The following is a 25,857-nucleotide window of genomic DNA, read 5'->3' as shown; positions in this document are numbered from 1 at the left end:
GCAGTTCAAGAACAAGCTGGATGCTGTTCGAGCCGCATACAAGGCAAAGAGAGGCCGTATGCTTGCCACAGGAAATCACCCTCCTAATTCCGACTCCAGTAGTGACGAGAGAGATGACACCTTGCGCAAATATCCAGAAATGCCTGTGGATTTTTTCGTCGATGAGCCTGACAAATCTTCAGATAGTAGTGCTGCCGACAGCGGCGGAGGGCGCAAGCTGACGTGCAAACCCACGTCAGTGCATCCGACCTATCTGAAGGAACTTGGCGCAGATCTCGCAGCACTATGGCCGCTGCTGTGTGATGTGTTTTCGCGTCGACCTGGCTGCACGGGTGAAGCTTTCATGGATCTCAGCTAGAGTTAGCCTACCTACGAGCGAAAGTGATGACGATGATCACGCTGGAGATGATAACGTGGACTCTGATTCATGTGAATCACCAACCGAGGCTCGTGAAAAAGCGAAGGCAGCAGCTAAAGCAAAGAAACAACGTGACAAGCAATCTAACAACGTTTCCACAAAACGACCTGTAGAGCTAATGAGTGATACACTCAAGACGGGGTTTGAAGCAATTGAACGTGTTTTTTCGGCTCGTCACCAGTCGTCTCAAGACAATGGGGAGATATCTCGGCTGGTTCAAAAGCTGACGTCGTCGATTGATGAGTCGAATGCTAAGCAACAAGCCAACAGCGATGCACTGTTGACGAGTATTGCGGGTTTGCACCAAGTTACGGCTGGCTTCTACAGCGAAATGGCGAAGTGGATGCAGAACCAATCAAACGGTAGCTGGTGCTGCTCACGCTCGAGTACAACACTTGCTACACTCTCATTTATTCGTGATCGTTTTCGTAAAACCGATCTGCGTATGCATTTCTCTTTGCGAGTGCTAAATTAATTTCAGCTTGCGTTCGATCCCAACCCTCGTTAAACGCGTGCACCACGCGTCGTGAATTCTGTCTATCTTTTGCTTTCTGGGCCGCATTACGCTTCACTTTAAACTGCTTGTCTCCAATGTCGATCAGCAAATTGTGGAGAACAGCAGCGGCAGTAATCATGCGCTACTTAGGTGTTTTTAGTGGCAGCAATTCGGACCAGTCAATGTGGAATCAGTCCGCTGTTCTTGGTGCTTATGCTCGAGAGCTGTGTCCTCCAGGCATCAACTGGTTGGGTGATGCAGGCTTTAAACCGTGGCCTTTTCTTATGGTGCCATTCGATGAGCGGGGTGGCAAGAGGCTGACGGCAAAGCAGCGCTGGTAAGGATGATTGTATCGCACATTTTACGCGAAATACTGATTTGTTTCTTGCTATTGTTTGTTTTGTGGTAGCTACAATTATCATCTCTCGCAAACGCGCATTCTAGTCGAGTGTGTGTTTGGGAAACTAAAGACCCGCTTCAAGACTCTGCATGGAGTGACGGATCGAAAGAAACACAACCCCAACGCTCGAAATTTGTAGCGGTAGTCGATCGCAGCCAAACAATTGTAGGAAGGCTTGTCACTCTTGTCGTAGAATCCCTGCATCACGTACAATCGTTTTAAAACATGAACATGATGGAAACGTAGCATCGTACATACCTGAAAGTCTTTCGGTCGTTGAGTGCGTACAAGAGTCCCGTCGAAAATGCAAGCTACATCAGGAAAATCAGCATTGCGTGCAGCTAAACCATCGGCAAACTCACTCCATTCATCGCTCGCATCTGACGGAGGAAAATATATCACGTCGTCTTTCATTTCGAACAGAAGTTCTTCCAGTTTAGCAATATACCGACTAGCAACAGGGCGAGACATTCCGAGCTGCGCTGCAGCCCCACCGATTCCATCCCCGTCTTGACCACATCCGTTACCATAGTATGTCAGTAGCACGGCAAGCCCAAAGTCAAAAGCATACTGCGCGCTTTTTTCCGGGAAGGCCATACTTCTTGTAGTACAGCGGCTCCAAAAATGCACAAAGAGCGTCGAACGACACTGGTGAGCAACGCAGAGTTTTGCGATATGCTTTTGGTGATCGTTGAGCCTTCAACTTTGGGTAAAAATCTGAGCGAACCGTGATTTTCTCTCCGGGGGGCGCGCGAAGAGATCTCCAGTCCATCGAACCGAGTACAGCTCCCAGCATGATGAAAAGCAAGATGATCACGAATATCTCCATGGCTTCAACGTCTGCATCAGCTGCAGCGTACTGCTGCACTTCCGTGACTGTAGCTTGTGTCTGGGGCAACGGATGGCGCTGATCGTACGCGTCTTCGTCTTGAGAAGCTACATCGGCATCGATGGTTGCCTCGGCAACGTCCTCCGCAACCCCCACCACACCCAGCAAGCCGCTGTCGACGTCCATGGCGTCGCTACCGACGCAGGAACCCCTCGCGTCGCCGTCGCCGTCGCCGCTCTCCATGCTGAGTAGTGCTTCAGCTCTGCCGTCCCCCCAAAAAAGTCGCTGCAAGCCCAGAAAAGTTGGTCGCTGTCCTACTTTTATTTGCCGACTTAAAAGTTGACAAAATGGCTACCAATCTTTTTTCGACGGTCTTGGAAACGCAAAAAGTCGTTGTGAAAAAGTCATCACTTTTTTATTTGGACAACGCTCTAAAGATGGTATTGTTGGTTGTGGAGCCTATATGCTGTAAATTTATAAAAGTAGGTGCAATTCAGCAATGAATTGAAGCTTAAAACTAATAATTTAAATCTAAAATTTGAATTACTTTTTGTGAGAATTTGATTTTGAGACCCGTGGTCAGTGTCCCTTCTCCTGTGTGTTGGATCTCAGTGGTGAGGGATCAACATGCCTTACTATCGGGGCAAAGAGTGCTGTTATGACGTCCACTGTTCCGGAAGCCTCGTCAGCAAGTCCAAAGCCGTTGTAATGGGCCCTCCCAAGTTACATATGTAGGTAGTTTTATAGGTTCTTTGTAGTGGTTCACACCATTACATAAGTAGGTAGATTTGCATTACAAAAGTAGGTGCAGCAGCACACGAGTAGCGTGTGCTGAACTGCCGTCACCTTATTGGTTGAAATATGGGGAGCCAGACCCATAATCAACCAATAAGGAGTTGACGTGTATTTGAGTGGTCAGGGCAAGATGCCCTGGACCTAAATAAAAACAGAATTGATTTTCCTTCAGACTAAGTACTTGGTTTCAGTATCACTGGACTTGTACGCTTCCTCATCACTACGTGTAAGCAAGTAACGGACACCCCAGGCCCGTTACACCTGGTAGCACTTTGTAGTCCTTCCCATGACCAAGTTCACGATGAGCCAAGGCATGACGTCTGAAACTCCAGGGCCGACCCTGGAACATGCTGCTTTCCCTCATCTCACTCGTGTCGAGTGGGAAGCCCTTCACCGCCTCGCGGCGGTGTCTGGTGAGGCTGTAATCGCGTCGCTGCTGAGCTTAGCGACGTCCGACCAACAACGCCAAGCAGCCCAAGAGTTCATGGAACGCGAGCTAGCCGATGCGAATCGGCGGGCAACAACTCCCGCGCGTTCCTCGAAGAATGATGTCGTGAAGCTAGAGACGTCTACCTACTCCGGTGAAGGAGCGAATCGCCTCCCGCTGAACCGGTGGTTTCGCGAGGTCGACATCGCGATTGCTTCGAGAATGATCGAAGCGCAAGGGTCAAAGGTCAATTTCTTATTGTCCCGGTTGTCCGGGAAGGCCAAGGAATGGGCCCTCGGTAAACTTGTCGTTGATCACGACGCATTCCCCACTCTGGAGTCTCTCCAGAAAGATCTCAGGCTCGCGTTCGAGCCCCCTCAAGACGAGTCCCGCGTGCGTGCCGAGTTCTTCGCCCTTCGTCAAGGTAAAATGACTATGCGCGACTACGTATAAAAGACTCGCCACCTCGCGTCATGCATCGTGACAAATCCGATTGACACAGCATCGCAGGTCCATGTATTCGTATTCGGCATGCGTGAAGGCATGACACGGTACTGCCTGACCCGAGCGGAACCTTCCTCTCTCGAGGAAGCATTCGCCCTCGCATTACGCGAAGACTACGTTGTGGCGGCGTCTTACGCGCGCGCGATGTCTACGGCAGCTCGTGAGTCAGCCCCCGAGCCCATGGAGATCGACGCGATTGACGCGTCGAATAGTCACCGTCAGTCGACTTCTCGTGGGCCCAACGGCTGTCCTAATCGCCCGATCGCTTGCTTCCGCTGCCGGAAGATCGGTCATCGCGCGGCGGAATGCCGCGCGCCAGCGCCGGTACTCGCGCACACCGCCGAAGTCTCACCTGCCGTTCAGTCAAAAAACGGTCGGGCCAGTAGGTGCGGGGCGCCCTACTGGCTGGAATGGAGGTCCGGATCCCTCGGTGGCTACCCAACCTTCTAGCCCTCTTGTGCTCCACGCACACTTTAATGCCACCACCACGTCGGGCGACTCGAGGCTGATCATCGTCAGTCTTCATGTCGCCGGCGCCCGGCGACCACTTCGCGCACTCCTGGACTCAGGGGCGTCGAATAACTTCTTTCGTGAATCGTGCTTATCGATGCTTCCAAGAGAGGTCGCAGTCCGTAATGGTCGAGGTCAGGTCGTCGTCAAACTTGCTGACGGAAAGCCACGCCGCGTTGCGCGGCGCGAGATCACGTTGCCGTACACATTCGACGGCTTCCGCAGCAACGACGACTTCCTCGTGATTGAGATGAACTACGCGTTCGACTGCATCTTGGGTATCCCGTGGTTGTCACGATATCAACCAGAGATTGACTGGTTGGCTCGGTCGGTTAAACACCGCTCTGGCTTCGATGTGAGTGAGGTGTTCACTCACCTTCTGGTTGCCCAGAAGGACTGGCCCCGTGTCAGGGTCGTGGACCGGTTGTCCACAATGCAGGTTGAGCAGAGAGCGAGCGATGGCCCTCTCTGTATGACTTGCACAGCGCTGTTGCGCGAAAAACCCTCGCTGCGAAGCGAGGCTGTTAACACTTTGGCGGTAGAGCAGGGGCTCCCGCAATCCGAGCAGGCGGTCGAGCATGGGTTCCCGCCACGTAACACGGCGGTCGAGCATGAGTTCCCGTCACGCAACACGACGGTCGAGCATGGGCTCCCGTTACGCAACACGGCGGTCGAGCATGGGTTCCCGTCACGCAACACGGCGGTCGAGCATGGGTTCCCGTCACGCAACACGGCGGTCGAGCATGGGTTCCCGCAACACAACAAGGCGGTTGAGCATGGGTTCCCGCAAAACACTCTAGCGGTTGAGCAGAGGTTCCCGCAACGCGATTCGGCGGTCGAGCAGTTGGAGCTCCCGTCATTAACAGCGGTGGTCGATCAGTTGACACTCCCACCGGCTACGACGTCGATCGAGCAGGGGCTCTCGTCAGTCGATGGCGCGGTCGAGCATCGAGAGCTCCCGCGCACTACCGACACGGTTGATGGTGCCCCTCCGCGTCTAGAGGGGGGTGATTCCTCGTCCAGCAATAGCGAGTCTTCTGTCTCGAGCAGCGGCTCGAGACGCCACAAGAAGAAATCCAAGCGACGCCGTCTTAAGCGACGTGATCAGCCCACCGCTGATATCGCAGTGAATGAGTCCATACATGTCCTGAAACACGTAAAAGGAGGCGCCGTTCGCTCACGCACACTTGACATTGAGGGCCCACCTCGCGAAGCTTCTTCCATCACACGCCTTCCGGGTCTTTCCTGGAAGCATTTGCTGCGCGATCTGAAGTCAGGAGACATCGAGCAGGTCTGCTTGATCACCAAGTCTGCCTCGGCGGAAGCGATCCACACGGTCGCTACCGACAATCTTCCACTTCGTCCAAAGAACGCTGAGCCGAAGTCGGCGCGCGAAGAGCGCTTCGCTGCCCAGTCGTGGGAGTAACTCCGCGACTCGGGCAATCCAGTATACAACACCGTCCGCGAGTTCGCGGATGTTTTTTCCGACAAGATTCCAGCTGAGCTCCCTGCTGACAGAGGCATTCGCGATGAGATTGATCTCACGCCGGGTTCCAAGTACTGTGTGACGCGACAGTGGCCCCTCCCACGCGATCAGGTTAAAGCCATTGACGACTTCTTCGAGAGCCGCCGCAAAGCGGGTCACGTGCGCGAGAGTACCTCGCCACACTCGAGTCCGACGTTCTGCGTGAAGAAGGCCACGGGTGGCTGGCGCATTGCTCACGCTTTTAACAAGCTAAACGACGCCACCATTCCAGCACAAACGCCGATCCCTCGGAAGGATATGATACTTGACACCATGGGCCGCAGTATTATTTTCAGCACCATCGACCTGGCCGATGGCTTCTATCAGATCTTGATGCGACTCAGCGACGTCCCGCTCACAGCGGTGAGCACTCCCAGCGGGATGCTGTGGGAGTGGCTTATCATGCCGCAGGGCCTGAAAAACGCACCAGCCACGTTCAATCGCATGGTTTCCCACGTTCTGCGCCCACTTCGCGACTTCGCTCCGAGCTACTTCGTTCACAGCCGCGCTGAGGGCGATCTCAGCGCCACAGAAGCTCACTTAACTCACTTACGACAAGTGTTCCAAGTCATGCGCGAAAACAAACTGTACGCGAACTTGAAGAAGTGCATCTTCTGTGCCCCGGAGATTCCGGTGCTTGGCTGTTATGTGAGCAAAAATGGTGTCCGAGCAGATCCTGAGAAGGTCTCGTCCATCTGTGCGTGGCCCACGCCGCAGAATCAGACTGAATTGCGTCAGTGGCTTGGCCGCGCAAATTATCTCCACAAGTACACGAGAAATTATGCTGGTCTGATCCAGCCATTGTCTTCATTGCTAAAGAAAGACATCACGTGGTCGTGGACTCCCGAACATCAGTCAGCCTTTAATGCAGTAGAGAAAAGCTTGGCGGAGGCCCCAATCCTGGCGCTTCCAGATGATCCAAAGCCATTCCACGTTGTTTGCGACGCGAGCGACTTCGCCGTCGGCTGTGCATTGATGCAGCTCGACGACGAAGGTCGCGAACGCGTCGTGAGCTACCAATCCAGACAGATTAAGCCCGCTGAGAAGAATTATCCGGTCCACGACAAGGAACTCCTTGCGATGCGCTACGCACTGATCAAATTCAGAGTGTACTTACTCGGTGAGCAGACATTCGCGATCTACACAGATCACGCGTCGCTGCGAACAGCGACGAAGAGCCCTCATCTCTCTCAGCGCATGGCACGATGGCTGTCATTCTTCTCCGAGTACAACTTCGTCGTTCACTACAAGCCAGGCAAGAATAACATCCTTGCGGATGCCCTATCTCGGCGCCCCGATTACGATCCACGCCGAGATTTGGGTCGTCAGTCACTTGAAGACGCGGACGACGACGAATTGGACTGCGCCACGTGTGTGGCTGCAGGTGTGAACCTGATGACGGCGGTATCTTCAATACTTCCCCTGCGGGAAGAGATCTCTGCCGCGTATCGAGATGACTCGATATATGCCGGTATCCTGGAGCACCTTCGCACACCAAGTGATGCCACGCTAAAGACACTGAGTCGCTCCACGCGCGACCAGATTCACAGTAACCAACTTGACGGTGATCTACTGATGTACAGTATCGATCGATTCGATGCTCCTCGCGTCGTTGTCCCCAACGACCCCGATCTACGCGCAAGAATTATACACGAATTCCATGACGCTCCAGTGGGTGGCCACTTGGGCCGTGAGAAGACTATCGCAGCGGTATCCCGCGACTTCTACTGGCCTCACCTATACAAGTGGGTGCGCAAGTGGGTCCGCTCCTGCGAAACTTGTCAACGCGCTAAGCCGTCACCGTCATCGCAAGCTCCGCTGCGTTCTCTCCCTCTGGCGACAGAGGCGTGGCGCTCAGTGTCAATGGACTTCATATTCGGTCTCCCACCCGACACTGACGGTCGTACTGGTGTTCTGGTCTTCGTGGATCGCTTTAGCAAGATGTGCCATCTCGTTCCGGTTCCGGACTCAATCACCGCGGCCGATACCGCGGTGCTCTTCGTCGACGCTGTCTTCCGACATCACGGCCTTCCTGAATCCATCGTCTCTGACCGCGATCCCCGATTCACATCGGCGTTCTGGACGAAACTCTTCGACCTCCTGGGCACCAAACTCCTCATGTCGACGGCGGCGCACCCGGAGACTGACGGGCAAACGGAACGCGTCAACCGCGGGCTAGAAGATGTTCTGCGCAGTTATGCCCCGTCCTTCGAGAACTGGAGTTCCTTCCTGCCTCTTGCGGAGTTTGCACTCAACAATGCCGAGCACGCGTCGACGGGATTGACTCCGTTTTTCGTCAACAACGCGCGTCATCCACGTGTCCCCGCACAACTTGCTGTGAGCCAACCCACGGCGACTGATGGCTTCACTCTGGAGGAAGAGGAATGTGATAACCCTGCCCAACCGGTTCCGATACTGGTTCAGCCACCGGTTTCCGGTGAGACAACGGTTTTGCCGTCTATGAGTTCAGCTACTCCTGTAGTAGACATCAACGCGGTGACGCGTTTACAGTCGAAGAAGATCCTCGCACCCGCGCAATCCACGTCGTCGCCGTTAGTCGACTGGACACACCGAACGCTGATCGCTCCAGCACAGCCACACTCGACTGTGGCTAACTACGCGCCGAAACCCCCAGCGCGACCCGCTGACAAGGCAGCGGTATCCGACTTTGTCCTTCATCGCCAATCGGTTACCCGATTCGTACGTGACGCGCTACAACTCGCGGTTGACAAGCAGAAGGAAAACGCTGACAAACGTGGCCGCAAGAACACAAGTGCATTCAAGATTGGTGAGCGTGTATTACTCTCAACGGATGGAATTCGTACCTCTGCTATTACGAACCTAGGCGCGAGCAAACTCGCGCCGCGCTACATTGGGCCATTCAAAGTACTACGAGTTGTGGGTGATGCCTACACGCTAGACATTCCTACGTCGCTACGACTACACCCGACGTTCTACGTCGGGCGGCTTAAGAAGTATCTTCCCGCGATGATCCCGGAGGCGGAGCAGGAGCATGCGTTGAGCGGCCCTCGCGATGAGCCTGTCGAGCCAGCGTCCCATCTGTCCCAGTTCCCCGCTCGCGCGGAAGAGCTCCAGCCCTCGGTCCGCCAAACACCTGCGCCTCCAGACTACGCAGTCGCTGCAAGAGTTCACGATTCGACTGCCGCAGCCTACTCGCCGTCGCCTCGGCGTTTCGAGAGCTCTCAGCCGCCCACTCGGCCTCCTCCTGTGCGTCCCGAGAAGTGTTCAGCGCCTGCTCAACGTCGTCCTGGTCAACCAGGTCGCGTCGAATTCCACCGCGACGGTCCTCCGCCCATCGTTGACTCGAATGGAGATACGTGCTGGATTGTGGACCGTATTGTTGATCACGAAGATCCTCCCCGCGTACGTCACTCGACCAAGTCGTCGGCTCAACACGCGGCTCCCGCCGCGCGAAAGTATAAGGTACGATGGCTCGGGTTTCAACCTGCTGATGATACGTGGGAGCCTCGCGCCAACTTGCTTCGTGACGTTCCTGATGTCGTCCACGACTACGACTCCAGCCTCGAGTCAAACGCGGCCGCGAGGGACCTCGCGGCGATCGAGAACGCGATCGACTACGCGCCCGACGAGACGTCGAATGCGCCGGAGACGGGCTCCGTCGCGAGCGCTGTCGGCGCGAGCCGCCGCGAATAGCCGCTTGGGTGAACTCGGAGAGTGAGCGCTTATACTTCTCGATCCAAGCGTGTTCGGTCGGCATGAGCGGATACTCGCCAATATGCTGATCCCACTCAGCTTGCGTCGGGCGTCGCCCGATGTCACACGAACTGCAACCTTCGCGTACGTTGACATAGCACAAACGGTCTTCGATCCAAGCGTCGTCGCAGACTTTTAGGCGCAGATCGCCGAGTGAATGCTCGGCTTGTAGGGCTTCGCGATCACCGAGCCAGCCGACGACACTTTCTCCAGCCTCATGCATCCGATTCCACCGCCGGATGAATGCGCACCATGATCTCTGCAAAGCTTCGTACGTCGCGCCGTCGAGTGTTGTGTTCCGGAGACGCCTGAAGCGCCGAAAGTGGTCCTGCATGGTGTCCAGCGCGTCCGGGGTCACCGCCCCGGACAAGTCGTACAGCGCCCACGGCTTCATATCCTCGTTCATCACGCCGGGCCGAACCCCAAGTCGACTCACGCTCTCAGGTGCGATATCAGCGGTCCACCCACTGTTCAGCGTCGTCGCCGACGCTGGAGCCGTCCGCGTTGTTCCGCTTCCTGTCTGGTTCGCCGCCCCCGTCTGCTGCGCCATGTTGTTCTCGCCCGCGCAAGTTGTATTGTGCTGCTCCTGGGCTTCGCAGGAGCTCCCGCCTGTCAAGTTCTCAAGCGTTCTCTTCTCCGCCATTTCCCAGTTTTTTTTTTATTGTTCTCCGAAGCGCACCCCCGCTAGGTGATTGCTGTCTTAAGAGGGGGGTGATGTAATGGGCCCTCCCAAGTTACATATGTAGGTAGTTTTATAGGTTCTTTGTAGTGGTTCACACCATTACATAAGTAGGTAGATTTGCATTACAAAAGTAGGTGCAGCAGCACACGAGTAGCGTGTGCTGAACTGCCTTCACCTTATTGGTTGAAATATGGGGAGCCAGACCCATAATCAACCAATAAGGAGTTGACGTGTATTTGAGTGGTCAGGGCAAGCTGCCCTGGACCTAAATAAAAACAGAGTTGATTTTCCTTCAGACTAAGTACTTGGTTTCAGTATCACTGGACTTGTACGCTTCCTCATCACTACGTGTAAGCAAGTAACGGACACCCCAGGCCCGTTACAGCCGTAGAGGCTGGCGAGGGCTTAGCGAGGTCACTGCCACATGCGCCGTGGCTGCAACAACGGACTTGAGCACATTTGCACTAGTAGCAGCAACTACGAGGACGTCGGAGCTCACTAAGTATTAATACTTGTTAATGTACGTAGTATTATACTTGTAGTGCTTAAGTGGCCACCATCCTACTTATACGCTTACTTATCACTTACTTATACACGGGAATGGGGTCGGTACTAATTGCCAAGATTTGGCACACATTACTTAGGCCCGTTCTCAACCGAAGTTTTTCTTGACGCATGCGTTGCACGCGTGCCCTACCCCGTGTGCTCAGTTGATAATGAAACTGAACGACATTAATTGGTGCAACAGAAACAAATGCTGGCCAGTAAAATACGTTGTTTATGCTGTAGATCCGCGTTTCCCCCTTCCAACAAAACAATGGAAGCTGAGAAGGACCCGAATCGAGAAGTTCCAGTGGCTCGCCGTCTCGCGGCGGAGCTTGCTACGGTGGCACCTTCAACTACAGCACTACCAACCGATGGGGTGGTCGCTGTCACAATTCACGGTAACCGCTTTAATAACGTTATGGAAAACGCTGAGTCCGATGCCCTATTTTCCGTTTTGCCAGCTTCAAGCGATTCCCACGCAGCACAAATAAGGGCGAGAGATGCAGAAAGGATTGATACTGTCCCCACCATTCTAAGTGGCTCACTAACTGAAGGACATTTTGCGTGGGAGCCGTACGAGGAAAAATGCCACAGGATCTCATTCGCAAGGAATGCACCATACGAGAGATCAAGCTTAATACGCGGACAAATAAGGCCGATCGCATAAAGTGCCTCCGCCGGTATGGTGAGCTGGTAAACAGGGGCGAAGGCCCTACATCTGCATCGACAATGGCTTCTGGCAACACCCGTCGTATCAAGCACTGCATGTTCCGCTTAGCAAATGTCGTGCTGTCCAAGGATATGTTGACAAGATTTGTTGAAGTTACTGGTGTGAATCATGTTGGATATATTTGCCATGCAATTGACTATTTTGTTGTATTTGTAGGAAAGAACTTTGATCGAGCTGATTTAGACGACTTCCAGTTTTCTGAGAAAGCTCTTTTCTGGCGAGATGTTGAAACAGCGTACAAAGAGAATGACGAGGAATATAGTGGACTGATCGCTGACGACGTCGACTTCGTGGGAATCACCCCGGGAAGCATTGAACCGCATAATGCCGCAAAGTTGGAAGAACTTTGGAAGGAGCTGACGTCCTTCTTCAGTATCTCCGAAGCCAACTTTCGTCTATCCGGGACCCACGATCAGGAATTCAAGAAGTTTACGCATGGCAAAGCGGATGTGCTTTATTTGTGGTACTGGACCAAAGTAGAAATTTGGGCTTTAGTTTGCTTGCTGTCATACCGTGTATAGCATAAGCGATTGTACAATTACTGTAGCTTCGACCGCAAGCACTGAGCTGCGTTCGTGGTGGTATGTACGAGGAGGATGAGTTTGATTCGCTCTCCGCTCCCGTATCCACCCCAATGCGGGAGTGTCGTGCCACGCCAAGTCAGCGCGGTGGCAGCCGAAAACGCAATAAGCGCTCACCAACCAAAACCACACCGAACAAGAAGCAAAAATCTGAAGCTGCAGCTATGGATGCTCTCGTTACGCTTGTTGGAAGAATTACAGCGGCGCGGGAAGCTGAGGTCGCTCTTGGAAATGAGCAAGAACAAGAAGCTTCGATGCGAGTGCGCGGCGAGCAGCATAAAATGCTCGACGACATTCGCAAGCGCATTAGTGCGATTGAGTGCGAAATGAACTCCGCCGCCAGTCCTATAAAGCTACGGTTGCAAGGGGATTTAAAATTCTTTCGGGAGGAGCGACAGCGGATCATGGACTGTGTCCGCTCACGTGATAGCTAACAGCAAGAAGCAACAGCGCCGTCAGATCTGCTTCGTGACAATAATCCATGATACGAAAAATGTGCTTCAGGATGTACCTTTTGATAAAACGGATCGCGTGTACAACTGCCTTATGCGCTGTATATGTCGGTGTAGATTCACGCTGCAGACAGCTATCGTACGCGCATTGTTAGTTTATAGAATTTACTCGACGTCGTTGCATTCATCCAGTAGGTCAGTCACATTAGCACGGTCCACGCAGCCTTATCACGCTGCTGGTCATTCTCATGGGATAGAGTCGCTTCCTTCTGATCCGAGTTGTCCAGCTCAACTTTCTCGTTACTCCTAGTTTCATCGTTAAAACCTGCATCACTGTCTTTTCCTGGTTAGTGCGGCGAGTTCTTCACCAGGCTGCTCTCTCCAGCTCAAGCAGTTGACCACGATCGCCGGTTTGCCCACGTACGCACAGCACTCACGACACACCAATCTATTTTCCCAAACGAAACGTTGCGGTGTGTGCCACTGCCGAGCATCACGATGGCCTCCTCGCTCGTCGGGATGTCGTCCTCCAAGTCACCGTACGTCATGTGCAGGAAGTTCATCGGGGACAGCAACTCAGCCGCCAGCGTATCGATCTGCTTGACACACGCTGCCCCCCCTCCCCGCCGACACACACACGCTTACACGCTCACGCACAGCATGGTCGTGGTGCTGGGCCAGCACGTTCGGTGATCTGACGGGCCATCGAAGCCGTTCGCCCAGCATGGCCAGATTGAGCTTGGGCATCGAACTTCTCCATCCGGACACCGTGAAACAGATGTCCTTGGCGTCACGCACAACCTCGTACTCGACTTCCTTCCAGTCGCGGAGGTCCTGATTGATCAGGATCTGCTTGGTCTGATACTTCCACGCGGAGCCGTTGCGTGTATAGCTCTTTTCTTGTCAGCACACACACAGCTCCGCCAAGCTGGCAGCGAAACCCGAGCTCAGACTTCTGAGAGCAAAAGACGAACGCACCAGTGTAACCTATCGCTTTGGCAGCCTTCAGCGCGCCTTCGACGGTTAATACCGACTGACGCAGAGCAATCGTCTTGCGACACTCCAATATCTTGGCCGAGGGCTTCTCACGACCCCCCGTTTCGATGATCGACTCGAACAACGTGCCCATGGCGCGGACGTTGTGACGTTCCTGGTCGCCGTTCAGGTACAGCTCGATACCGACGGACAGGGCCGTCTGGTCACCCACACTCACCAGGACTCGAGCCAGCTACTCCTTCGTGACGCTCTCCAGCATTGCCTTTGCACGCGCCGGCACGAAGTGGATGTTGTCGACCAGAACCTGAGATGGCTTCACCGTGGCGATGTACGACGTGAGCGCCTTCCTCACGCACAGCAACGATGTCCTGGCTAGAGTAGTCGAGCTCACCAGCCTGACCGATCGACAGACCACCAGAACGAAACGCTGGGCGGTCGTGTCCATGAATGTGCAGATAGGTGGAACGCTGTTGCATTATCCAAGGGCAGGCCGATGAGGAAGCCCGTGTTCGTGGGGGCACCACATGCCTCCAGGTAGAACTGCGCCGAGAAGAAAGACTTGTGTTCGTGGATAATACCCTTGTTCGACTTGTCGTTGGCGCTAATTGAGAGGAACTTCTAGCCCTCAGACAGAGTGCTCGAGTTCAAAGAGTATTCCTGGCTCTGCGACGTGACGCAGCAGCGTGTAGAGCGAATGTCGATGCAGGACTGGTTCATACCGCAATTGCCGTACTTCAACTTGTCCGTGGTGACACCGGCGACCAGAGCTCGGTTCTGGCTACCCAGATAGATACCGAATATAGGCTAGATGTCCTCTTGGCTGAAGGCCCAACGGATGCTGTCGATGGTCTTACAGTCGGGTAAGCAGATCGTTATTGATGGAGAAACCTTCGTACTGCAGCTCGCTATCGGGCAGGTCGTAGTCGTAAGGCACGACCGTGAGCTCCACTTCCATGTAGGACAAGTACCGCCCGATGTTGTGCTTCTTTCCGCAGCGGAAGGATATGAACTTGGGAGACGCGCCCTTGTTGTACACGGTCACTTCCTCGACGGTCACTTCGGCCACGAGGTTCGCCTTGTTGGGCTCCACGATCTCAGTGGTTTGGCCCTCGAACACGACCTTGCCCAGCACGGCAGACACGCTTCGCGATCATGCGAGTACTTGGACACACTGAAGCTCGAGATCTGTACTGTTCCTGACTCGAAGGACTTGGGCAGGTTGAACGCACCCTTGACGTCGAGGTACGCCGTAGCTGCCAATAAGGGAATACGCCAGCACAAGGATCTGGCCGCGCTACGACGGATCGGACAGAGCCCCACCATACCCGCGCTGAACACTACCTCGGCCGAAATGCTCTTGTCTAGCCTGAACGAGAAATAGGCGTACGTAGTGCTATCGGTCAGCACCAACGTGCCACGAGAGGAGTTGTCTGTGTCTGCGTCCACGGAACACAGCACAGGCGGCCGGTACCGCGCTCTCCGAGAAGGTCACTAACGACATGCCGACGATTGATTTGTAGATTGAAGCTTGATGGAGCGGGACGAAGTGATGGTCCCGGTAAAGTGGTGCTTGGAGGCAAAAAAAAACAAAAAAACTTAGCAGCGAGTGCGCACAGACCTAAAATGGTAGACGCATCTTGAAGCGCCTCCCACGGCTGAACCGTCGGTAGTTGGCTATCACTGCGACTGGAGAAAGACTCACTAGGTTACACTCAGGCGCTGGACGTGGCTTGAATTTCACTTTGTTAGCAGCAACCGTTGCCGCTTTCTCGTGTGGAACGACGTCAGACTCAAAATAAAAAAAGCTTGATGACGGATTAATAATCCGCTGATGAACTCATCTTGTTACACCACTTGCCACTGCAAGATACTAGCTGTGCTTGTGCATCATCATTTGTGTTGTCTTGATCAGGTCAAGAGGGCCCTGGTGCTGATGAACCACTGATCATTTCTTCCGTCGGTACTTGCTGGGCAGTGGTCATTGCTGCATTAATACGGCCTTTATTTCTCAGTAAATTTCGCTGGGGACGATGCAAATTATGTCTTGAAATGCGATTGACTAATTCAGATCGAACCCTTTCGTCCAGCAAATCGACGTGGCTGCCATTTTCTAGCTCAACTTCCGACGAATCGTATGTGAGTGGCTCCTGATCGTTCCACGACCTTACTTCCCGAACTATTGCCCCCAAGACTTGATCAGGTGGTTTGGCTGAAGATGCACAACACTGGGTAATACATAAATTGTGTAGCCTCATACATGATGATATAATAACGCGACAATGACGAAGGCGAACATTAAGTGGCTGCTTTAGAATTCTCCACTTGTTCACGAGAAGTCCAAAAGCCATTTCAATACGAATTCGTAGCTGGCTTATATGAAAATTGTAGTTGTCACGGTCTCGTCTGTCTACCAACTGCGTCTTATTAAAAGGAGTCATTACACGCTTACTTTGGACATAAGCATTATCGCCGATGACGAAGTAGTTGCCTGAGACTTCTTGTAGAATATTACTTAGTTGCCAACGCTGGAAAGCGTACGAATCATTCATTCCACCAGGTTAGTTGATCGAAAATGCAGTAAATCGAGAAAGAGAGTCTGCACAAGCTTGGATATTCAGTCCATATTTCTGATAGTGTCCGGAGAAAAACGATAGTACGCGACCGCACTCATCTTGACGAGGAGCGCGTATTGGGCAAAGCCACCCGTCAATCACACCAATGCAATCATCAATAACACCTCGATTGCTGAGAGACTGAAATTCGCTCGCAACTCGCGTCATATCATTCAGCGTTTTTGGAAATTGAGGCACTAGAGCGTCAGTATCGTTGATAGCGTACATCACACGATACACAACACGGTAGAATGTTGCAGTACTACATCCGGTAATGACACGGATGTGGTGATGGCTCCCCCCTGCTAGCCATGAGAGCGCGCATTGTAGCGTTGCAGCTGGCGTGAGTGGAGGGACACCGCGAGAACGGCGTAGCGACTGGTAATAGTCGACTACCAAATAGGGTCCCACAACACATAGTAATTCCTCGAAAGTAGACAAGCTCATCCTGTAGTACTTCTTGAACGCAGACTCTTTCAAAAGCGTGATGGCATGGACTCGCCATGAAATGCGTTCACAAACAACAGGATCTACCTTCCTATGTGATCGATGGCGCTTGAAGACAGCCATACAGACGAGAAGACCGCACAAGGTGTCGTCGTCTTTCCACCGACCCCGTTGTCGAGCTGTAGGGACGTACCGCTGCTGCGAAATACGGTGGGACGAAATGAGATACGCGTCATGTCGATGGGAGCGGGACAAGTGGCATCTGAATTTCGAGCTTAACGGTAAAACGCAAGAAATAAAAGCAACATGTTATTGGTCCAAATCGGAAAACGCACGGCAAACGCATGCGTGTGGATTCTAATATGGGCACCTTTTTTGTTATACCCATCTAGCCAATCAGATCTCAAAGTGTCCCCGGTTGAGAACGGGCCTTAGGCTCGGTTTTATATCTGCCCACAATAGCGGGATGGGATGCCTGCAATTTTGAGGACTTCCAACCCGGTGTTATAGACAAGAAGGAATGTGTTATGGTGTGGCCAACATATATAAGAACATCGACTGGAACAGCAGCGCAATGCCATTGAGATGAGCGGGATTTGTGTATCCCAAGACCGTGCCACACAACGTCCCAGTGGGACGAGAAGGGGTGTCAACCTTACAGGTCATGCCAATATCCTGCAAACTAGATCGCTGATTGGTCCATCCCTATTTTGGGACGATATAAGACTGGGCCTTAGTAATTTACTTAGCCATGGATTGACGGATATTAGCAAGTCCTAAACCAGGACTCTACTACATAGCTCATGTGATTTGCGAAAGTGAGATATCCATTCTTGCCAAGTAATGCCACGACTTCTGTTAAAATGCTTGTATTACACTCTACCGGCAGAATTGCATTAGTTGATGTAAATCTGCCAGCTAATTTACGCTGCTTTCGAGCCTTATCCGTGGAATAATCTTAATAGCCGATACGCATTTTCAGCTAATTGTACAACAATTACTTGTAGTACAAATTATAAGGAGTACAGATAGATACACTTCTGCGTAAAATGACGAGTGTATCTGCGAGCAAATTTGCTAGTGTAATAAGTATAGCGAAAGGGAGTGACTTACTTGCTTTAGTAGTACAATTACGCCGGTGGATTTAATAGCATGACTCGCCAAGCACGCGCCTATTCGTCAGCAGAGTTAGTCTGCCTCAGCGCTGTGCCAATTTTAATTGCAATAATTTCATTGAAAAAATTGTCCATCCCAATGGCATTTTTTTATTGCACCTCAATGTGAAAATTGTATTGGTGGCTGCAACGAGTTGGGTTGTGCGAGCCCCAGTCCACCTCGGTTCACTAACCGGTCACCGCAAAAGCAATGGTGGACGTCAGGCCTGAGTCATAACGCAGCGTACGGCTCCTGAATTCACTCTTGGTTAGCTCGCCCAGCTCTAAGCCATGGCGCTGCCTAGCCGGATCATCTACCAAGCCTGGTTCCAGCCTGATGTAGTCGACGGCGGATACCACCACTGTATCTGTGGCAAAGTTTACCAGCAAGATATCAAGTCGGGCTATTCCAACCTGATGCAGCACCTGAAGGCGGCACACAAGGGCTACGAAGGTCTCACTAATGCGAACGGAACACTCCAGCCGAATATAACTGCGTTCCTCAGTGTGGACAAGAACGATTCGCTAAACAAGTGGGCCAACTGGATAGTCATGAAGTTTCTACCTATCAGTTTTTGTGAGGACCTTCACACTCGTGCATGTACTAAGCTGCCACGCGTATCGAGACGTACACTGAAGATTCACATGTTTGCAGTCATGAAGACGGTGGAAGAGTATATCCGGAAGCATCTCCCATACTCCTTTGGCCTCGTTTTTGACGGCTGGACTACGGCTGGTGTCCACTACGTTGGGCTTTTCGCTGTCTTTACTGCAACGGACTCTTAATCTGAAGGCCGAGTGCTGCTCGCTCTGTCCCCCCTGATTGATGAGAGTGATCTAAGTGCACAAAGTATGAGTGACGTCTTGGCTGACACGCTCTGTGAATTTTCGCGTCCCTGGGCTAGCGTGTTGTTCGTTGTCGGGGATAATTGCTCGGTGAACCAGTACCTCGGAGATAACGGTGGCATTCCTTTTGTCGGCTGTGCTAGTCATAGATGCAACCTAGCTGCTCAAATATTTCTAGAGGATCACAAATACTTGATCAACAAGGCCAACAAACTCATGTTGAAGTTGTCAACAGTAAAAGGACGTGCGTGCTTGGCGTCAGTGACTGGTGTACACCCAAAGATTAAGAACGAGACGCGTTGGAGCAGCGCAATGAAGATGCTGAAGCGATGTGATAAGCTGATCCCAGCTCTCCGGCAGCTGAGTCTGCAAAATGCGGTGTCGACAAGCTGATGCTATCAGCAGCTGAAGCCATGGAGGTGTCAGAACTGCTTAAGGATCTTCGAAAGCTGGACAGTGTGACGGTAGAGCTGCAGAGCGAGACACTTACTATGCTCGATGCGCGCGAGCTTTTCGAGTATACAATTGAGATCTTCCCGTCGATGAAAAAGTACTTGAGTGCGAACGCTTCGATTGTCAATAACGCCGTATTTGAACGGGTTCTCGTCAAGCTTCAGTCGGGCCGGAAACTGACTGCTGCTGAGAAGGCAGCCTCCGTTCGACTTCTTTCTCCCATACCGAATGACCTAGCAGCAAATGACAACAAGAAGAGCAGTGATGACGAAGACAACATCTCTTTTGCGGAGCAGGCCTTGAAGCGCCGCCGCCTGACAGGACCCAAGGAGACGTACATCGACACCAACTTCACTCCACCTACATCCAACATATGTGAGAGACTTTTCTCCAAGTCAAAGCTCTTTCTCACTGATCAGCGGCGAGCGATGAGGCCGGCGACACTGGAAATGCTTGTGTTTTTAAAGGCTAACCGGAGCTTGTGGTAGACATGGCGTTGTAGTCGATGGCATGAGTAGTGAGGCTGTAGTGAGCAATACAATATCGACATTGGGCAATTATAATTGTGGCGTCCAAGCAAATCTCAATCAATTATTCAATGTAAATTGGCACAACGCTGGTCTGCCTGCTTTGATTTCACTGCAGCTACGTCGGTCGTCAGCGCCCAGCAACAACAAGGTAGTGACCAAAAAAATGTCATAATATGGCTTAAATGAAAGCAACTGCATATCCGCCGGCAGATTTGCTACGGCCACATGTATTGTAATTCTGCCGACAGATTTAATAGCATGGCTTAAATGAATGCAAGTACATAGCTTCCAGCATATTTCTTTCAGTGACGCAATTCTGCCAGTAGAGTTAATAGTAAATGGTGTGTTCTGAATGAAGCAAGCGCATATCTGCCATCAGATTTACCTAAACTCGTGCAATCCAAGTAGCAATATGGCTTAAATAAAGGCAAATGCATATCTGCAGGCGGATTTGGGCGGCTTGGCTATTAATAGCTTGCAGGGGTTAATGGTAAGTCCAAAATCGGTGAAGTTAATATAGTAATAAAATCACCTGATAGCCGAGGTCGCAAACGTAATTTTCCGGTTAGTTGTATCCGTCCGAAAGCCATGGTCATGGAGTTTCGGATGACCATAGCCAGCCGTACGGACCGTTCGGCTGGACGAAATTAGCGATCGGTTAACCGGAAATTACGTGCAATTTATGTAAAGAATTAAAAAGGTGAAAAATCATTTTCTTATTTAATATTTCCGCTCAAAATAAGCTGGTTGAAGGCGCGAGCCGTCGCCAAAATTCTTAATAACGAAAAACATGCAAAAACATATAATCCTCTGGTGAGCTCGGACAACCATAACCAACCAAACCTGGAAGTCGGTTACGCGTACCCGTCCGTTTTTCAGAGAGGCAAACTTTCGGCAGAAAACAAGAACAAATACCTTGCTTACGCTATCGACATTAAACAACTGTAACGGTTTGCAGTTTTCCATCTCGATCGCCTTTGACTGTGTCACAGTGAAGTACTAGAGCAAATGCTCGTCAGTCTTTAAGCCTACTGCTGTTCTAGAACCTGACCGAAAGAGTTCTTTTTTTTGTGAGTCCTTGGCTCACAGAGGGTAAGATAATTAAAAACCAAAATAGTAATAGTACTACCAACATATTTTTTGATATTTGGTGCCAGTATGCTTGAGAACCATATGGGTTTTGCCAATACAGGTACAGTACTGCACCCCGTTTTCGCGCCCTTGGACCTTTAATAAACTTCTGGATATGATGATTCTGAACCCAAATGAGCATTAATTTGTAAGCTAAGATCTAGTTTATTTGCAAATCCTATATGGTCCACCCCCGCGAAAACGGGGTGCAGTACTGTACTGTACTGTATAGGTGGGTCCAAATGTAGCTGACTTTTGCACGTTGCCATGTGGAATGCGTGAAGAATAGAAAAAGGCTCTCTCCGTGATTTTGCGGGTTTCCTCTGTGAAAAGATATTTTTGTCTATCGCCGGCAATGTGCGGGGTGCGTTTCTGCTGCTGAATGTTCGCTACACGTACCGTAATATCTGATACAGTACCGTCAAGCTCACGGTGACCTCTATTAATAATTCTGCGCAACAGTTAGCTTTACAAATATTCAACACGACAACAATGGTATGTGAGTCACAGACTCAGAGTCAGAGCGTTGTTGTCGCATTGAATTCCTCTACAGCGGCTGGAATCAATTACATGTACCAGTGTTGGCAAAAAATATATTTAAATATTTTTTCAAGAAATAAAAATATCAAAAAAAAATATCTTTTTATTCGTATAGGTGCGATTCCTGAACACTGCTTTTCTGTATACGTAAGTTTGAAGCTACAGCGCACTATTCGGGTGTAACCCGAGATACTTTCGCCAGAAGTTCTGTCCTGGAATCCGGGAAGTTGCCAAGGTCCATGAGACTAGAGGACCACGACGAGGTATGTTGTCGGCATTCCAACTCTTTAGACGTGAAGGAGGAATAGTCGAGTGGGTTTTACTTCTCCCCAGAGCTGGTGCTGAACTTCATTGCTATTGGTACGCTCTCAAAGCTCACCTCTACCGCCAGTGCGTACAAGGTCATAATGGGGAGGAAACCAGACCGAGTTCGAATGCAGTTTCGAGCCCTGCCGAACGAGCCTTCCAACAACTTCGGAGAGGTTTTCCACGTTTGTCTACACTGTGAGGCTGCAAAGGAGGGTTTGGCAAGGGTAGATGAAGTAGCGGCGCAAGATATCGAGACCAAGAAGATACACGGTAGTGTGGTGGCGCTAAGAAGGCATCTAGAGGTCTGTCCTCATACACCAGCAGCGCGAATGTCACAGAAGGCAGCTACACATCTCGATCAAGCTGCAGCGCTACACGCAAGCAGCAAAGGATTACCCTGCGCGCCTCTCTCGAACGCGCAAGTTGAGCACATGCGGAAATGTTTAGTGGAATATCAAGCACAACATCGCCCCTGACTCCTTTATCGATGACCCTACAACGCACCGATTGTTTGCGAGTATGAACTGCAGTGTTGTCGACAATGCCAAACCGTAGGGCGCTTGGTGGTCGTATGTTGAATGCCTACGCTACTGAAGTGTCCAGCCAAGAATCTTTACGAGTTCTGGATTTACAGAACAAATCTGGCGGGCGGGTCAATTTTATCAGCGATGTTTGGCAAAATATCGCCAAACTACATCTTTTGGGAGCTCAACTGATATTATTTGGAGTGATTGCTACTCTTGGTCTGTTTACTACTGGTTCTCGACGACATGATGGTCTCGCGCTGGCTTCGCAAATGGAGAAAATTTTGCTCGAAGCTCAGGAGAAAGGGTGGAATATTGGTGGTGTTGTGACGGACGATGCTGGACAGTGTGGCCGCGCAAGAAGGATTCTTGCTCTACGGTGGCCAGGGGTTGTATTCTTAAAATGTTTCGCACATGACATGAATAACCTTGTGAAAAGTGTATTGCGTATCGATAGTTTTCGAAAGGTGGCAAAACAAGCAGAATCGGTCGTAAACTATCTAAACGCCTCGTCGTCGAAATGGTTACCTCGGGTTCAAGAAGTTATGCTGCAGACGTACGGGAAAAAATGGAAATTTTTGACCCTCTCACCAACGCGCTGGAATTCAATGCAGGGGTGTTTCGCGTCGATTTTAAGGGTCAAAACTGCGTTACGAATGTTTGCTGCAAAGTATCGAGACGATGCCGAATTCAATTCGACACTATCCGTTCTTGAAGATGATGAATTCTGGTCGTCGCTAAAGGAGGCAGAGCGTGTCGTCTACCCGATCTGTTTCGCATCATTCAAGCTTCAAAGTGACGAAAACACGCTCGCCGATGTCGTTATTGTTTTTCGCGATCTGTACAAACAGTTTCGAGGAAGTAGTTACAGCGACGACTTACTCAAGTTAGTGGAAGCTAGGTGGGCAGCATGCGAACAGCCGTTATTCATGCTTGCCCTCTACTTACATCCCGCGTACTACCATGACGCTGTAAGTTTGGTAGCAACCAAGATCTCTGGACACCAGAGCATCTGCAACATTGCAGAGTACTATTACAGACGTCTTGTTGGTGGCGAGCTTCGCGATACACTTGCAGGAGAACTGGATGATTGGCTCGGGGGATCGTACATGGGCAGCAATCCCAAAGATCTGAGTCACTTCAAAGCATCTTCAATGCCACCTTTGGCAGCGTTTTAACGCCATTGGAAAAACACCTACCCAGACCATTGCCTCCCAAAGCTGGCTATAGCTGTGCTCTCGATTACGGTGAACACAGCCACATGTGAGCGTTACTTTTCGGAGCTTGGTCTTATTCACACGGCACTCCGTAACCGCATGGACCCCGACAAGGCACGCAAGATTGCTGCAGTTCGGAAGCATGTGCGGGATAAACGATCAAGCAACGAGATCGAAAGTCCAGCAAAGCGCATTATCCCGTCGACCGAACCGCCTATGACAACGGCATTTGGCACACCACAAAGCCGAAGTTCCACATCAAGTAATGGAGCTGAAACCAGCGCGACTTCTCCTGTAGCCGTGGCGAACGAAGATGAAAATGCCGACAGCATAACAGACATCATAGCTCACTGGGAATCAGTTCTGTCAGCTATGGAAGACGGTGACGATACTGACCTGCAGGATCTTTTTGCCCTGGCTGATGTCGTAAACCGCAACGAAGCTGCTGAAGATGACATTGAAGAAGATACGCCACTCCCCGAGCGTGTCCCTTTTCCTGATGAAGATGACAGAAATTTCCCACAAGAGAGCATAGTTGTGAAGGGACTAAGAGGGCGGAAGGTTTCTCTTGCACAGCTGCGCACCAGTGCTCGCGTTCGGCTTGACTTCACAATGCTGTAAATCGTTTGAATATGTATTACCATGTCGTTTTTCCAAATTGCACCTGCTGTAGTTTAGCAACAGTATCATCTTCAGGAGAATGGATCATCTTAATTCGTTGCTCGGCAATTGAGCGGATCAAAGCCTCCTGATGGGCGATTGACCATTCTACCTGCTCCAGTTGGTTCGGAATTGACAGTGACCGAAGTTTCAAGCTGCTTTCAGACTGGCGAGCAGCGGTGGATTGTCGACGAAGAACTGAAGGAGGGATCGAGTCGCTCTGGTTAGTAGAGCTCACCCCTCGGCCACGGCTGAGGCGGTTTGGCTCTTCATCTTCGTCACGCTTGGACGTCGGCAGTAAGAAATCGTCAAAGTTGTACGAGCTGTCACTGCTGTGGAAGGGGTGACTGGGTCTAGCTGGTGGAGACTCTTCTCCGGTGTTCACGTCGTCTTCGCCGTAGGGGAGAATACTACGACGCTGGTTCTTCTTCTTCTCCCGTGCCATGTGAATCTTCCGCATGCGCTGCACACGAGCCGAGTACTCCTCGTCCGCTTCCTCGATATCGCCCTCTTTAGCTCCTCCTCTTTCTGCGTTGTTAAGCAGCTCATGTCGGCTACGTATCGCCCACCTGGGAATAATACAAGCATCGAACCCGGCCTCAGTCCAATATTGACGGCCAGCGAGCCCTGCAGTACCAAAGGGAACTGTTTGATGATGGTAAGAGCAGCGTAGAAGTTCGTATCCTCTCTCATCGTTCCCTTGCGCTCCTGGCGGATGCTGAACATGCACTTCTTGCACAACTTCACGCTGTTTACGGCAGGGTAACCCTCGGCTTGTCATTGTTGTAACTGGTCAACTCAACTGATGACACAAAAAGGAGAAATCACGGTAGTACCTCTGATGACGCTAGATAGGTACCCACTCCCTCTGGATCGCGCAGTTAAATCATCTAATTCATTCTTTGATTTTCCTGAAATCTAACAGGTTAACAGCCGCAAGACTCGATTTCCTTTCTACCATGTCTTCAAACGATGATTCAGACTTTGAACAAGTGGAAGATGAGCCTGCTCCAACGACTAAAAGTGGAGCAGTGGGGACACACGCGACAAGAACGAAGATAGACCTCAAATTGATCACTATTAAGCCCTTTGATGGATCGACCAAGGATGGATTCATAGACCCTGGCGCTTATGATTGGTTGGAACGACTCAAAGTACAGATACACCTGGCAGAGACACTCACGGAGCGAAAGTGGCCGGAAACGGTGAAGTGCGGTGTTCTTGCCTCCCGACTCACGAGTGAAGCTGGTACCTGGTACTACCGCAACAGCTCTAACCTTCCGAAGGACTCTTTCTGTGACCTCGCGAACAAGTTCATGGAGAACTTCCGGTGTAAGCTCCCGGTGCAGACGATTGCAGTCACTCTGGCGAACACACGCAAATTTCCCCAGGAAACATATGCTACCTATGCTCACCGACTCTCCCAGATTGCAGCAGGGCTGAATCGTGGCAAAGCCAACTCGTATACTGAGCAGCAGGCGCTGAGTACTTTCATCAACCATGCTTACCCTCGCTTCCGTGTTGATCTAGAAGCCAAACTTGATCAAGAAGCGGAGGACGCTACCGGAGAACTTGAAAGCGCAGTAGTCCTACTGACCAAACTAGCCAAAAGTGATGGAAAAATTAACCCAAACAAGCGACGCAGCGAAGATTTTAGCCGAGACGGCAGTGACAAGAAACCCCGAATTAGTGGCAGCGCTTCAGCTACTACTGCCAAGGCCCCTAGGCCCCGTTGGGACTTCTCAGACGCTTTGTGCAAGACATGCAATGAACGAGGTTACACGACAAACTACCACGATCGTCATGTC

At 51.4% G+C, this 25,857-nt stretch overlaps 2 protein-coding genes across 2 annotated transcripts; one reads left to right on the top strand and one right to left on the bottom strand.

Moving 5' to 3' along the window:
- Positions 1-11,452: 11,452 nt before the first annotated feature.
- PITG_02317 (uncharacterized protein) lies at positions 11,453-12,118 on the top strand (the record flags this gene model as incomplete). Its single annotated transcript, XM_002907211.1, has 2 exons — positions 11,453-11,696; positions 11,754-12,118. The coding sequence occupies 2 exons, from the start codon at positions 11,453-11,455 to the stop codon at positions 12,116-12,118; spliced, it is 609 nt and encodes a 202-aa protein (XP_002907257.1).
- A 12,009-nt stretch (positions 12,119-24,127) lies between these two features.
- On the bottom strand, positions 24,128-24,775 carry PITG_02315 (uncharacterized protein; the record flags this gene model as incomplete). Its single annotated transcript, XM_002907210.1, has 3 exons — positions 24,128-24,137; positions 24,187-24,577; positions 24,619-24,775. 3 exons carry the CDS (start codon positions 24,773-24,775, stop codon positions 24,128-24,130), a joined length of 558 nt encoding a protein of 185 aa, XP_002907256.1.
- Between the last annotated feature and the right edge of the window lie 1,082 nt (positions 24,776-25,857).

Source organism: Phytophthora infestans, genomic scaffold, assembly GCF_000142945.1.
Source record: "Phytophthora infestans T30-4 supercont1.3 genomic scaffold, whole genome shotgun sequence".
NCBI lineage: Eukaryota > Oomycota > Peronosporomycetes > Peronosporales > Peronosporaceae > Phytophthora > Phytophthora infestans.
This window is presented reverse-complemented; position numbering and strand designations above follow the sequence as displayed.